Source organism: Peromyscus maniculatus, chromosome 17 (genome assembly GCF_049852395.1).
Source record: "Peromyscus maniculatus bairdii isolate BWxNUB_F1_BW_parent chromosome 17, HU_Pman_BW_mat_3.1, whole genome shotgun sequence".
Lineage (NCBI taxonomy): Eukaryota > Metazoa > Chordata > Mammalia > Rodentia > Cricetidae > Peromyscus > Peromyscus maniculatus.
In genome coordinates this window covers 32,587,274-32,603,602 of record NC_134868.1, presented here as the reverse complement: position 1 = coordinate 32,603,602, position 16,329 = coordinate 32,587,274, and the positions used below count along the sequence as shown (strand labels likewise).

The window sequence follows — 16,329 nt, the reverse complement described above, 5'->3', positions numbered from 1 at the left end:
CCTGGGATGGAATTCGGGTCCTCATCTTTGTGGCACCAAACACCCACGGAGCCATCTCTCCAGCCCTAAGTATAGATGATTTGGTTAACCCAATTTCTGTGAGGATTTGGCTTTCTACAAACACTAACTGCCACAGCTATGCTTTAAAGTGCAAGGGTTCATACCAACAAACACAGCCGCCTTGCCTCTGAAGTGAGAGACCATGTGTGATGACACAGACTATCTCCTCTGCAGGTGTTAAAAAAAACGTACCAGATGATACAGAACATATCTAGATGAAAGCGCAATGCTGCATCTGATTCTTTTGGTAAAATCAAATTGCAATATGAAGAAAAAGTAAGCAGAATGTTTGACAACACAAATGCAAACTGTTAACCTGGAGATAAAGATACAAGCAGGCAGCCGAAGGCCTGGACCTAGGAGCATCCGGCCCCCATGCTGCCCTTACACTTCATTCTCAAAAGTACAACAAAAACTAATGTACCTGTACAGCATGTAAAATCTGGAGTCAGACTGTGCAATTCTGAATCTCGGTCTGCCTCCTCTGGCTGAAAAACCTGTTTAAGCCCAATTTCCTTGAAGTGGGGCTAACAGTGGTATTCACCTGAAAGCATAACTGAGAAATAAGTGGATTATCACATGGAAAGCCAGAGAACAGCACTGAACACAATGGCTACAGTGCTCGATAAAGATGGCTTTCACCAGACTAGTGCATTAGTGTTGTTATAAGCAGCTACAAGATAAGCTGGATCTAACAGGTAAGCAAAGAAACATAAATCAACAAATCACATATCACCAAGAATTAGTTATTTAAAAAAAATTATGCTGCAATAGTACTACGCAAAATTCTGGAAGAAAATGCTAAAAAGCCATCAAATAAATCTTGAAAATGTATGGTGAAATGGAACCAAAGAATAGAATATAGGCAACACAGACTTCTGCACAGTGACTTAAATACACTGATGGTACTGTGGTTGTTTATTAACAACAAGATGGAGATGGATTAAATATTAAATGTTTATCTTAAGAACAATGGCGTTCCTAAGACTGCTGACTGCTTCCCAGAACCCGTACAGATGTAAGACTTCTGGGTGAGAAACAGATGTTGTTGTTCACTGTACACCACCAGTTCAAGCTTCCTGTTCACACAAGCTCCCTAGCTTGCCTCTTCACTGTGTCCAGGGGACAATATGGAGCAGCCCACAAGGACAACCAAACCTGAAGAGCCTTTGCCTCCAAAGAAAACAATTATAATGTGTGTGTGTGGAGGGGGGGGGAATCAAGTCACTCTATGCTACTTAGATAGATATGCCTGAGAGAGAGACAAAGCCAGAGACAGGGACAGAGACTATCTAAGCTGTTCGCTATTCACCATCCTTCAAGAGGAGCAGAACCAAAATGTGAGCATGCAAATGACCTACAAAAAACGTTGTTGGCCTACACTAACTTATTCATGGTTTAACCACAGACTATAATTATAGTATCCGAGGTTGTTAAAAGTCATTTTCAGAAAAATAGTCAATAAAAAAAACATTCAAAGAGAGAGAATATAGAACAAATTTTGTTTTAAATTCTATTCACACACAAAGAAAAAGGCTAGTATTACATAGAGAAGTGAGTCTTTCTGGGTGGTAAGATTATGCATCATTTTGTTTTCATTCTGCTTTTCCAACTAAATGTCTATATCTCCTTTATACTCAGAAACAACAACTTTAACAAAATAGAGAAATGACACCAAAACCAAGAATACCTCCTTGATTGCCCCCTCCCCAAAAAAAGAAGAACAAGCCATGAACACGTGGGTCAATAAAATTCAACTTCTGACGTTTCAGATGATACTAACAAAGGTGGGGATGCAGCCTGGGTGGGAGACTACACTGCACTGCTTTGACTTGGTTTGAACTGTCTGGCAATGCAAGAAGCCCTGGGTCGGATCTCCACTGACCAGCATCACTTCAACCAGGCATGATGGCACATGTCTACCATCTCAGCAATTGGAAGGTGGAGGCAGGTAGGATCAGACGTTTAAGGTCATCCTTGGCTACAGAGCAAGCTCAAGGCCAGCCTGGGATATATGAGATGTCTCAAAGTCAAAAATGACAAAGAACACTATCAAAACTGAAGAAACCCTACAGAATAGGAGAAAACACTGACAACTCAGATATATGACTAGAGACTGCCATCCAGATGAACTCTCACAATTTGACAATTATAAAGAAAAGGGGGATTGAGGAAGGGGAGGCTAAGAGAGGTTAACTGGGGAAGTAGACATGACCACAGCAGGGCATATGTGTCCATGGAAACTTAGCAGTCATATCCATTAGTATGTACAACTAACATGCATTGGTGACTTTAAAAATAATAATCTTTTTAAAGAATCTGGAAAAAAATTAAAATTCAGCTTCACAATAAATGAAGGATTTAAATAAAATTATCTAAATAAAATACACAAATGGTTAATAAGCCCAGGAGAAAATACTTAGCACCCTCGGTCATTAGGGGACACAAACAGAAAATGCAGATGAGAAACCACTTCACACTAACCAGGAAGGGGTCAGCGATGAAATGTGAAATACCCTCCCGACAGGCTCATGGGCTGACACTTGGGCTCCTGCGGGCAGCACTGTGTAGGGAGGTGCTGGAAACAGGAAGGAGGTCCCTGGGGGCATGCTTCTGACAACCACACCCACTCAGTGTCTTCTTTGCTATTTCCTGTCCACCATGAGGAATCTCCCCTATCCCATGTGCCCATTGTCATAATGTTCAACCCAACTGAACTAGGCCAATTGATCATGACCAAAAACTCTGAAACTATGAGCCGAAGTAGCACATCCTCTCATACTCTAGTCACATGAACTAACTAAAAGCAAGCAAACAAAAAAAGACAGTTGGCAGTGTAGAAAAGTCTTTAACATGTTAAGCAAAGTTTCTCTAGAATTTAGCAATTCTACTCTTAGAGAAAAGACATTCTTAAGAAGACTGAAACATGGCTCCGCATTAAGAATCCATACACATAAGCTCATAGTGGAATTATGTATTAACACTCAGGAAGTAGTAACACAACTTGGCCAAAACTAGAAATAAGGTTTAAAGGGCCTTAAAGAGCCTTATATTCTATGATTAAATTCATATGAGATTTCTGGAAAAGATAACATAGTGCAGATAAAACGTATTTTATTGGTTGCTAGAGAAATGGAACGTGACCCCTCATGAGTATGGGATTTCTGTGGGGGTAATAACAGTGGTCAGAGCTGGGCAGGGTGGTACACACCTGTATGTACGCTCTACTATTTTTATCATCTGAAAATCATTTGCTAAATAAGGGAAAAAGCCCTAGTGTCAATGGTATAATGATGATCGGGGGAGAGAAAAAGAATCCCAAGTCTTACTCTCGAGGGAGAACTCATAAATGAGATTACTATTCCCAAATGGAGGATACAGTCAAACTGGTCAGTTTGACATTAATTCTAGACAAGATTCTAAAATTAGTTACTTAATGGAACTTTGCAGCAACCTAAAAAAGGAAACCATCAGGAGCATCAAGATTCACTCAGTCATCATTTCAAAGGTCTGTACTTCCTTTCTTTCTCTTGACTATTTGGAGGAGGGAGGGAGGATGGGCTCAGAGACCTAGTAGAGCTACCAAGGTCAAAGCCCTAAGAAATCAGGGCAAATGGCATCTGCTGCTGAGAATGTACACACCCTAGTTTCTCTTGGATAAGAGGAGGAGCAAGGTTACAAAGCTAAGCACAATATATACTGCATGGTACCAAACTGAGGACGGGTATAAGGATCCAAAGCAAGATTAAGCAACAATCTAAATCCAATGGAAAACAAGCAAACAAACAAAAAATCTGACCCACGTAAGTTTGAGACATTATAAGTCAAGGCTAACCAATGATTTCTTTGGGAGTGACGGAAGTGTTCCAGGACTGGATAGTGATGATGAGTACATAACACTGCGCATGTACTAAAACCACTGGGTTGCATATTTGATACAAGGGTCTTACATTATTTACATTTTATCACATTAAATATAAATGTAATCATTATGTGCAATATATACACGCTATATATAAGAGGACTAATACAATCAAGTTATAGACACAAGGCATATGAAGCCTAGATTATTAACGCCTATTTTAAAAAAATAAAGTACTGAAATAAAGAATACTGTTCATTCTTTCAAGTATTATTTATTTAATGCATGCTTACTTGGTACCTTACAAGCACTGTGTGAGGTGCTGTGGATGCAGGAGTGAATACAGCCACATTCTTCTGGGACTCCCAGGTAAGAAAGGAAACTCAACATCCAACAAATACCACCCAAGTGAATATAATAATCAAAATGAGGAACATAAAAGAACAAAATGGTCCTATACAAAAATACAACAGGCAATAGCCCCTCTGATATTACATTTACTAGATTTATTTATTTTAAGTGTGATTTGTCTGTATTTATGTGTATGCACCACATGAGTGCTTGGTACTTGTACAGGTCAGAAGAGGGCATTGGATGCCCTGGAACTGGAGTTATAGATGGTTGTGAATTACCATGTGGGTGCTGAGAATTGAAGCTGGGTCCTCTGCAAGAGGAACAAGTGCTCTTAACCACTAAGCCATCTCCCCAGCCCTGGAGAGTACATTTAATTTGAAACTATGACTATGAAAAATTTAGCCTGGTAAAGAAAAGATCAGAGTGCACCATCCCTCATTCCTCCCACAATGGAATGACAGTGCACAAGTCCTGAGGTAGAGAAGAACCTGTCCACACTTGATAAACCTTAAAAGGGCATTGCCCTGGTCAGAAAATGGTCACTAAATAAAGCTAGGGAATTAGGTCAAGTCAGTCACACAAAGCCCTAAAGTCCTCTTGGGATTCTTGTTTTGTGTATGGGTTCAGAGAGAAATCACTCAAAATACTGTGACAGAGAAGAAAGATGGCTGATTCCAACAGCTTGATTGGATATAAAAAACAAACAAAAACCTAGAGCATTAATGAGGCACATGGATGTGGGAAGCACCGTCCCAAGAGCTGGGGTCCCAGAATAGATCAAAAGGACAAAATAACTAAGGGGTATCATTCTCCTTTCTCTGCCTCCTGCTGAACACCAAGGACCACCACCATCACGGCCTCTCTCTCCAGGATGGACTGTAGACCTTTCAACAGTGAGCCAGAGCAAACCCTTCCCACCGCAAGATGCTTTCTGCCAGGTGTCTGGTTGCTGCTCTGAGAAAATCAATCCAAGTAACCGGTGACCATGTCCTGTCCTAATAGAATCACCCAGGCAAGAAGAAAACAGAAAATGAGGAGACTCTAGAGTAAAGGCTCAGACCAACGAGTGGGAGTCAGAAGGAAGAGGAAGCATTTCAAGGTCTGTACCAGAGAGGATCACGTATTCCATCAATAACTCAAATTTACAGATGTGGAGGAAATGCCTTTCAGGAGATTACTCAGCCAGAGCCCAGACAACCAAAAGAAATTCTTACCAACACTTCAAGCTGTTTCTAGCAACTCAGAAGTCTTTTTATATAAGTAATACTTGAGCTCAAATAATTGCTAACTTTCCAAGAGCACTGGTATAGTTTCTGGGTGGTAAGTAAAAGATCAACAGCAGAGCAGAGACCCCAATTTCCACCGTCAAGAGTACAGGTAACACCAAGTGGCCTCACTTCACCCAACTGCAAAGCAGCTTGGTCTTGGGGTATTTTTTTTCCCCTGGTAGAAACGCATCCTATTTAGCCTATGTTGTGTTAACAGCTTTAGTAAAGTAGTGTACACACAGGCACACAGAGAAAGAAATATGTACATGGCATTCCTAATTATTCATATGTATGTATCTTCTTAAACTTCACTCCAGAGCACAGGTGGTAACAGCTATTAGTTTCCATTGCACAAATCAATAACTTACATTGTTAATGGGAAAGCAACTATACATTATGGTGATATTTTATTTGTGCTGAAATGTGATTTTATTTGTATGTTAATAAATAAAGTTGCCTGGGGGTCAGAGCTAACAGCAAGCCATTTAGCAGAAGTCTGGCAGTGGTAGCACACGCCCTTAATCCCGATCACATGGCAGGCAGAGTCTGTGTATGTTCAAGGACATAGCCAGCTTGGAGACACACACCTTTAATCTCAATACCAACCATAGAGACCTGAGGTCTGTATAGACAGGCAGTGATGAGGAGGTCATGTGTTTGGGTTTACAACCAATGAGAGGGCAGAACAGAAAGTCAATAAAAAATACACACACACAGGAAGTAGGTCTCTTTCTCAGGGGACGGATGGGAGCGACAGCGAGGGGTAAGAAGGCTGTCTTGGTCTTAGAACTTGGCTGCTGCTCGATCTCTGGGATTTTAACTCTGCATTTGGCTCTGTATTTCTTATTTAATAAGACCATTCAGAATTACATCTACAATACATCATACATACATGCATTTATTTTCTTCAAAACAAACCCGTTTCCATCCTGGTAAATATAGCACCAAATAAACAGTTAAAACAAATTTTGTATATACAGACCCAAGATATAAAACTATGAAGTCAAGAAAAACTGCCCATTCAGTTTCCAGAGAAGATAAGGGGAGCATGAAGTGTAAGTATGACCAGGACTGTTAACAGCTACACATTTCACAATGTATGCTTTGAAAGTAGCTGGACTCTTTTTCTTCAGGCATATGCAACCTTTAAATGTGTAAAATTCATGTGTTTGGTGTATGCACCTCTGGAGGCTAGAGCTTGACCCTGGACGCCTTCCTCTGTTGGTCTATGACTCTCCATCTCATTTTTGAGGCAGGGTCTCTCTTGCTGAACTTGGAGCTTGCTGTTTTGACTAGACTGGCCAGTGAGCTATGGCAAGCCTCTTGTCTCCACCCACCCCTCCGTACTGGGGTTAGAGGTGTGTGTCAACACACAACCCCACTTTTATGTGGGTGCTAGGGATCCAAACTCAGAGCCTCATACTTGTGTAACGCACACTTCACTCACTGATTCATCTTCAGAGCCCAACATACTTAACCTTTTGATGTTATTATATATGACCTTGTCATCTACAAAGTTCACAGCGGAGTACCATGCAACTGAGCTTTGTTTGTTTGATCTCACAGTGTTTTAAGATTCCTGTTGTGTGTTGGGCTGCATTCACAGCTACCCTTGAAGCACTATACACTGCCTACAAGGTGGTGATAATGAAAACCAATTTGAAAAATATTTCTTGGCTATGTCCAAGGTGAAACAGAGTTAGGACCAGAAAATGACTTTGCTCTCCCAAGTTCGTACTGAAAGAGAATGCCACCCAGTGCCACGAGAGATCCCCTGTCACCCTTGCTGCTGACATCCACATAAGACACCACCTGGATAAAGGGCCTCTTCATCATGAAAGAAGAATGCCCTTGGTGAGAGACAAAGGAAATTCAGGGGTTAAATTCATCATTCTCCGATAAATTATTTAGTACCACTTAAGCCCTGAAAGCCTTGGGCCACCTATCTTGCGGTTTACGCACTGTCTTCCAAGTTTACAATTTCCTGATTGTAAAGCAACAATTTAATTCCACAGTGCAACATCAATACAATTTACATTTACCATTGGAGCTGACATTCTCCAGCAAGATAGAAGATTGATTCCTCCACGAACATAATATTAAAGAGGTTTTTACTAAGAGGTATCGGCCTCCATTTCAGACTGTAGGAATAAATTCTTCTTGCTGGGTACAGAGCAAAGTAATCACATTTACCTTCCCATGAAATAATAATACCCCTGGGGCCACATGAGTTCTGTTCACTTGGATATAGCTTCGGCCTAAGTCTGTCGGGGGCCTAGATTTTAAATATAAGATGTTTTTGAAAGGACTGTGTGGTGGTAACAAGAGACAGACAACAGGATTTTAAGATGTATTCCTTCCCAGGGGTCTTGAAAACCTGATAGTAATTTCTATTATTATTTTTCATTCTAAACTATATTACAACAAAGAGTGGTAAGGTTGGGTACGGTGGCCAAGGCTTCCAGTCTTATTTGACTGGCGTGTTTAACACCCACCCACGGACGACTCTATACGCAGCATCCTTCTTCCCTAAGAACCAAACAAAGTGGAAACAGGAATACGCCATCACTCCGTTACGGCAAGTATGGATCCTAAGCTCAGAGGAAGGTCCCTAGCAGCTCCCACCCTGGAATGGAAAAGGATGCATCGGGTGGGTCTGAAGTCTTAGCGTCAACGAGCTTTCAAGTTCACTCAAGCCATCTGTTTATAATGCGCTTTCCTTGCACCTGCCATTCAAGGCTTCCGTCCCTTTCAACTGCTCAGAGCAACCAGCACCTTTCTAAAATGGAATTTTTAGGTGCCTAGAACCAAGCAAGTAGAAAAACCTTGTTACTCAACAGACAATTAGGGTTCATTCCCTCCTGCCCACCCCTGCGTCCACTGCGCACCCCTCAACTCCCCCACCCCACCCCACCCCAATCCAAGGACAAGGCTCCTGCTAGGCCTGTGAGCCAGCAAGAGAAAAGGCCAGGCTCCGCAGCGTTCAGGGAGATGCTAGGGAGCCGCCAGCTCCTCCCTCGTTCGCGGTCCAGCTCCCCGCCGGGCGGCCCCGTGCGCTCAGCATCCCTCCTGCTCTCCCTCCTCCTCCGCCCAGGCCACCAACCTTGGGCGTGCGGATGTGCTCCATGGCGGCCCCGCGTCTGCAGGGTCCCCGGCGGGCGCGGCCTCACGCACCTGCGCGCGCGGGCGGCGCAAGGGGAAAGGGAGGGGAGGGGGCTTCGGCGGGAGCGGGCGTGGGCGGGCCCGCGGGCCTGGCTCCGCCTCCAGGTGCGCGGAGACGTGGGTGCGCGCGCCCCTGGGCGCCTGCGCGGGCCCCGGAGCGCGGCTCTGCGCCTGCTCGCACCTGCGGGTCTCACCCTTGGACTTCGCCCTCCGTCCCGCCTCGCCTCGCCTCTCCCGATGAGGCTCTCCACCGCCCAAGCGGCCGGATTCTTTTGCAAGAATGGGCATCCTCGAGTCGGCCATGGTAGCGCTTGCCTGAAGTCCCCGCCACTCAGGAGGCTGAGGCAGGAGAATCGTTAGGGTCCAGCAGCTTGGAATCAAGAGAGCCCTAGACATCCCTGTATTTTAAAAAAGAAGGGGAAAAAAAAAATCAAAGCCAATCAGCCATCGTAATACCGTAATACTGTGGCACTACTGTCTCCTAGGGCACAAAGAGGGCCTTGTGTGTTGGGTGTGGCTTCTTGGAGAGATGCGAATAAGTATGTGTAGCTTTACACCCTCATTGGCTGCCTTCCAGAGCATCCCAGGATAGGAAGGATTTCAGAGTGGGGTAGAGAAAAAAAAAAAAAAAAAAATTACAAATGCACCCTGATGTGGTACGCATGGTCTAGTGGGCTCTCGCTGTATTTTGGCCCAGGCTCAGGCCCCGAGTATTTGGAATAAAAGTGAGATTAATACTGACATTGTTTGTGCCCTAATACGTTTGCTGTTAAGTCAGACATCTCACATCACCCTGCGACTTCGCTGTGGGAACTTTTGATAGAGATGTGAAAACACTTGGACCCGTGCTAAGTACACGTTGGCTATCTTTACCTAGCTTTTAACTAAACAGAAACTAGAGACACAGTTCATCCATTATGAGGTTCTTTTAAGCCTCTGGGGAAAGCCGGAAACTGAAAAAAAAGTCAGCTCTAAGTGGACACCCTCTGCCATACTGAAATTTCATGAGCAATTCCTGGAGGAGTATTTGTTTCATTGTTTTCCTGGCCCTTATTTATGGCAGTTTTGTAAATTCTTTGGCCATACGTACTGCTTGTTTATTTGTTTGTTTTTATCTCCTTCTGTTCAAATGTCTGGTAGGCATCTTGCAATCGTAAACAAATATTTATTCAGTAATGTCGAGCTCATTTTACAATTGTCACATCCCCTTCACACATTTTAGGCCATTTTCATCCTTCTTCCGCCCTGGAAGCTAGATTGGAACAAGCACTATAAACTGTCACTGGTAAATGACAAAAATGACCCAAAGTGTAAGTTCCTCTTTAGTAAAGAGCACCAGGCATAGTCGGAAGCTCTTTCTGGTCTCTACTCAAACTGGCCCCACTCTCCTCATGTACAGAATGAGAACACCATCTCCCGCCTAGATGACCTCATCTCCAAATTAAATCTTACATCTCTCTGGGGATGGGGGACATTCTGAACTGGTCGACAGTCCTGGAATCATGTGCTTTCAGGTTCTCTTTCTCTCTTCTGGTAGGATGATCAAGAGTCTACTGGATCAGCAATTTTTACCTATGAATACTATTGTATAGATTTGAAAACATCAATCAGAATGCAAAGAGATGTAAGTCTGAACAATTCAAGATTAATTTAAAATGTTTATCATTTAAAAATCGTTGTACTTATAAAAAAACACCCTTGTAAAATAAGCACTAAGTTAAATTAATCGATTATATACCAATCATTAGGATAAGTTAACAAAATATGATGGAAATATAATAATAGGGAAAAGCCAGGCGGTGGTGGCACACGCCTTTAATCCCAGCACTCAGGAGGCAGAGCCAGGTGGATCTCTGTGAGTTCTAGGTCAGCCTGGTCTACAGATCGAACTCCAGGACAGGCACCAAAACTACACAGAGAAACCCTATCTCGAAAAAACAAAATAATAATAATAATAATGATGATGATGATGATGATGATGATTATGAAAGAAGATTCTACTAAGCAATTGGGCTAATAATTCCCTAAGGAATATTTCTTAACTTGTTCTATAGCTCCATCATTATGGAGGTTAATTCAATGAGAAGGTGTTTAGTCCTCAGTGACACATGAAGTCTCTAGTTCTTAGGATGCTACCATATATCCCTCAGGCTCACTGTTTTCACCATTTACCATCCAGTAGAACAGAAGAGACTGAAGGGTTTTGTTTTGTAGAAGGGATCTTAGAGTGGTAAGGTGAGGGAACAATATATGTTATTGAAACATCTAATTTCAATATGTCTGTATCCATGGAATGCCTAACTAAGTTCATCCTAGGTAGGTGATAAAGCTGAATAGTCATTTATTGAAGAGACACTCTTTATTTAAGCAATTCATACTCAGAGTATCCCAGGAGATGCCAAGAGACTGATGGGTGATATAGATCAGAATACCAAGTTATAAATGTGGTACAGCTAACACCAAGCAAACGAAGGTAAACCAACCAAGATGTTTCCACGCAAAATGTGAGGAAGTGCCTAAGGAAACCTCCCAACAATGATTTGTATCTTGAACCTTTTTGCTATTCCTTAGATGAAACCCAACGGATAGAGTTAGAATCAGATACTTAATTCTTAAAGTTCAGTGTTGAGGGATTTTAAAATAAAAACTTGCTATAAACTGGGGACTTTTCCAATACTCTGTGATCTTCAGTGGCCTGAAGAGATTTGGAAATGTGCCAAACACAAGACTTTCTGGAATAGTTAGATTTCTCCCAAGACAACTCAAATTTCTGATCTGGCAATGACGCCAAAAAGTGTTTCCTTGGGGGCTAGTGTGGCTAATGATTGCACATTTGGTAAAAACCCTAGTCAGGACTATTAAGCCCTAATGGTCCATGCTCCATGTAGAAGAGTGCACACATCTCCAAACAAAGCCCAGCCTCTGGTAGAAAATGTTATGAGGGAACTACATGAGAAGAAGAGATGCATGTGGGGTTTTGCCTTGTAGGAAAAAACTGACACCCCCTTCAGGGTTTAAATAAAGTTGATAGTGTGAAATATCACATCTTCTTTGGCTTTGCCCTATATCAAAGATACAGAGAAAAAACACTAAGTGGATTGTAGACAGCTCTGCCCTTTTTCCAGAAACCAGAAAAGAAACATCAGGGCAGCCAAAAAGAGCACTAACTCTGTGAGCAGGCAGGGTTTTTAAATAGTCTCTTTCATTTTGTTCTCTCTCCAGGAAGACTTGGGGCTCAAGCCAAGTCTGTGTCCTTAGGCCACTTATATTGCTTATTCCTTTTCAGTCCCATCCTTCAAGACTACTTTACAACGTGTAATTCTCACCTTGGTATTTCCAATCCCAAATTTCCTCCTTAAATATTATAGTTCCATTTACCTCCTCAGTGTAGCCCCTTGGATGTCCTTTGCAGCCTGGGGACATAGCTCAGTTGGTAAAGTGTTTGCCCCATTAGCCTGAGGGCCCGAGTTTGGATTATATAAAATTCAAATATGGTGGAAGAAACGTTTGCCATCCTATCACTGGGAAAGCAGGGACACGTGTATGATGCTAGGACTCACTGATCAGCCAGCCTAATCTAATCAGGCAAGCCACAGATCCCAGTGAGAAACCCTGTCTCAAAAACAGGGTAGATGGCTTCTTGGGAATGACACCTGAGGTTGATTTCTGCTCTCTCTCTCTCTCTCTCTCTCTCTCTCTCTCTCTCTCTCTCTCTCTCTCTCTCTCTCTCTCACACACACACACACACACACACACAAACACATCTACCCACAAGCCCATACATGCACACAAGCTCATGCACCCACATAAATGCACACGACAATACATATGCAATAATAATCCACTTGTCACAAACCAGGTATGTTTTGGGCACTGAAAGGCTATGGGCTTTTATTCCAATCATGACTCTGACCTATACTTGCTCTGTAACCTTGGCTAGGTCATTTAGCCTCTCACCTTCAGGCCTCTTGTGTATATAATGTGTGTGATGATGGTGCAATGGTCTGGATATTTGTGCTCCTTCAAAATGTATGTGTCTAGACTTGAACCTCTGAGGCCTTCAAGGTCCAATATTACCAGTTCTTATTATATCTATATAATATTACATGTTATATAATATATTTTATTTATATCTTATAATATATTAGTTCTATATCATATATTTGAATAGTACATATTTACCTCAGTTGACTATGTAGTCCCAGATAGTAGCACTCTCTAGGGGAGATGCTGGGAACCCCAGGAGGTGGAGGGCTAGCTGGAGGGAGTGGCTCACTGGGGAGCATGCCTCTGAAGGTTAGACGGGGCCCTTAGTCCTTTTCTGTCCCTGCTCATGGCCAACCTTGAAATGAACAACATCTTCCACACATACTTCTGACATGATGCACACAGAGCTAACCGACCATGTGTGCAGACCTCCAAAACCATGTTCCAAAGTATTCCTCCCTTTCTGCTTGTTTATGGAAGGTCTTCTGTCAAAGCAATGTGAAAACCTAGCTCATGCATTCACCCAATGCCTCCTAACCGTATTGTATGCCTTGTTTATTTTAAACGTGCTGCAGTGTGCTTGGAGATGTTCTTGGCTTTGTCTCTTGCTGGCTCCACATCAAGACATTTCTTTGCATCCTTTTCCTTTTTCACTGTCGTTGTTACTCAACTTCAGATCCTCATTGTTTCTTCCTGGCTGGAACATTGCTTTCTGCTGCCAGATTAATCTTCATAAAATGCAACTCTCATCATTATTACTCTGCAGCTTAAAACCTTTAAGTGGTTTGCTGTCTGGACCATTTCCTTATTCTGTTGTGTAAGGCCCAGATACATCTTCTGTTTGTCTCTTATGAACTCAGCCAAATCAGTTACTGGACTCAATAAGGCTTCCCTTCAATTATCAACCAACCCCTTTCTGTAGCCTGCATTTGCTTATTATCTCTATGTATCTGTGTCTAAAGTTCTCTAGCAAAGCCTTTGAGGCTCACTTCAAATTCATCTTAACATCCCCACCAGATGCAGTTCTTCCAGCGTGACTCAAATTTGTTCATTGCATTAGTCCAAGCCCATCAAAGCCAGTTTATTTCCATCCAGAAATGTAACCTTTTTGCCTCTCTGTTACAGCATATCCACAGGACCTTGATCAGTACCCTATGTCAAGGACCCCAAGGTCTAGTACATTGATAACAGTCATAATCAATTTTTCTCTTTGTATCTAGTGAGCAGAAAGCAGGAGAGGCCCAAATAAGCACACATGAATCTCAGAATGAAGGCTGAATTCTAGGACCAGCTGGGGTCCTGACATCTCAATGAATTGTCTAGGGATCTGCAATAATCTAGGAAGTTGGGGGAAAGTTTCTTCATAGAAAAGGCAAGTTGCTTCATGTTATGTTCTTATCACTCTCTCAGGTAATCTATTACTAACATATTCAGTGGAGCTATAGGTCCTGCATGGGACCCAGAGCAATAAAAGTCTCTTCGTTTTGCTTAGGTTGTAGTGGATACAGATCTAGCACAGTAGTAGACTTTTGACCTGAACAGACTCACATACACTCAAGGTATCTGAGACCATAGGGGTTATGCTAGTGAACCCTAGCATGCCCCAACCAAAAATACAATAAATTATGGGCACTGCCCACCACAATTTGTTATGCCTTTGTGCTAAATTTATTTTATTTTTCTAAGTTTATTATAAAAAATAACATAAAACTTGCTCTTTACCCATTTTAAGGGTCCAGTCCAGTGATGTTAGTTACATTCACAATGTTATACAAACAAAGGGTGGGGTGGGGGAGGGTGATTCTCCCAGTAGACAAAGCCCTGGAATTTTCTGGAAATTTCACGTGCCTTGAAGGAAGAATGAGCAGATGTACAGACTGATGCCAATTTCGGGTGAGTGGCCTCGTTTTGTTCAAATGTCAGGGACTTGGAACAAGATTGGCTGCTGTTGGTGAAAGCTAATAAAAATATTTCTGGGTTGGTGTCTCCGAATGAGCCCACAGTGTGAAGTTAATTTGTGTCCTTTGAAAACAGTCATTGCAGAGCAACCACTTTAGTGGAAGTGAGGCTCTTAACAAGCATAAGGTCATGGGTGTCCGCTGATGACCTCACTTACTAAACCTTCTCCTTTCTTCCTCCTCTTCTTCTCTTTCTGCTAATTTTGTAAGCCCTTTGCATTAAATTCTGTTAGTTTCAAATACTATTGTGTACTGAATGTTTGGGTCCCCATGAAACCCTAGATTGAAGTCATACCCCCAAATATGACTATATTTGAAGACAGGGCCTGCTAGGAGGTAATAAAGGCTAAATAAAATCATAAAGCTGAGTCCATAATCAAATATAGCTAGTGCCCCATGCTTAAGAAGGAACAAAAGTTTCCCCATCTCTTTCCCCTTCCTCTCTTCCTCCCCTTCCGTCCTTCCTCTCTCATTTCACAGAAAGTGTATGTCAGTAACCCACAAAGAAAGCCTTTAAAAGCAACTAAACTCTACCAGACCTTGATCTTAAACATACAGACTCCAAGATCCACTTCGTGGTGTTTTGTCATGTCAGCCTAAGCTGATTAGTATGAACATTTAGTGGTTTTTGGTCCTTGTATCGATCCCAATCTGATTATGTATAATAATATAGCTTATGAAATCTAACTATTTCAAGATTTCTAAATTTATGAGTGCAAAGGCACTCGCGTGCTTATTAATACCCCGATGATCTCATATCCCTAAACCTCCCTGTTTGTAGAGATTCTTCCTCTTGAGAAAGCATGTAAGCACCCACCAGTCTGCCTGGGTAGTGGGTATAGATTCCAAGGCAGGGAGGTTCGATGAGATGAAATGCGCAGCTCCTTATTTCACTGCCACGTGACTGCCGAGCACGTGCAGCGCATGATAGCAGGGAAACTGGAGTCCACCTCAGGTTCTGATTAAAAATTGAGACCTGCCCACAGTGTAGAAGGGTTTCCCAGCCCAACAATGTCAGCCTCTGACATTATAAAAGTGTGTTTTCTTTTCTTTTCCCACGATAGTGATGAAACCAGAGCCCACAATGGCTTCATTCAGTGACCATCCTACTAGGTCTCATCCCTTAATGTGATTAATCATTGCCATTGCTGACAACGCTGAGATTTCATCTCACCACAGGCAGAATGGCTGAGATCAACAAAACAACTGACAACAAATGCTGGAGAGGATAGGAGGAAAGGGGGCCCTCATTCGCTGTTGGTGGGACTGCAAACCGCTCCAGCCACTCTGGAAATCCTCGTGGATGATCCTCAAGAAAACCAGAAATAAACTTACCACATGACCCAGATATATCACTCCTCGGCATATGCTCACAGGACTCCACATCCCTATTCCACAAATACTTATTCAGCTACGTTCATTGCTACTCTATTCACCACAGTCAGGGCATGGAAACATATTCGCTGTCCTCTAGCTGAGGAATGGGTAATGAAAATGTGGTACATATACACTATGGAATGCCATTCATAAAGAAAAAAATTAAATCACGAAATTTTTAGGTGAATAGACGGGACTTGAAAAGGTCGTGCTGAGGGAGTTAATCCAGACAGACCAGAAAGACACATGTCACATGCTCTCTCTTATTTGTGGTTCTTAACCATCTCCAGATGTGAGTATT

General features: G+C 42.4%; 1 protein-coding gene across 5 annotated transcripts in view; it reads right to left on the bottom strand.

Moving 5' to 3' along the window:
• The window catches only part of Mtmr7 (myotubularin related protein 7), a 124,734-nt gene that overhangs the window by 81,923 nt on the left and 26,482 nt on the right, over positions 1-16,329 (bottom strand). Inside the window, exon 1 of one of the 5 annotated variants that reach the window (XM_076553492.1) lies at positions 8,888-8,908. The exons of 3 other annotated variants lie outside the window; for them this stretch is intronic. Coding sequence is in view for 1 of the 2 variants with exons in the window: in XM_006973974.4 (XP_006974036.2) it covers positions 8,648-8,671 (24 nt within the window). In the remaining variant the exon portion in view is untranslated. Of the gene's footprint in view, positions 1-8,647; positions 8,813-8,887; positions 8,909-16,329 lie in introns of those variants that run through there. One more of the 5 variants, XM_006973974.4, reaches the window with a different exon arrangement.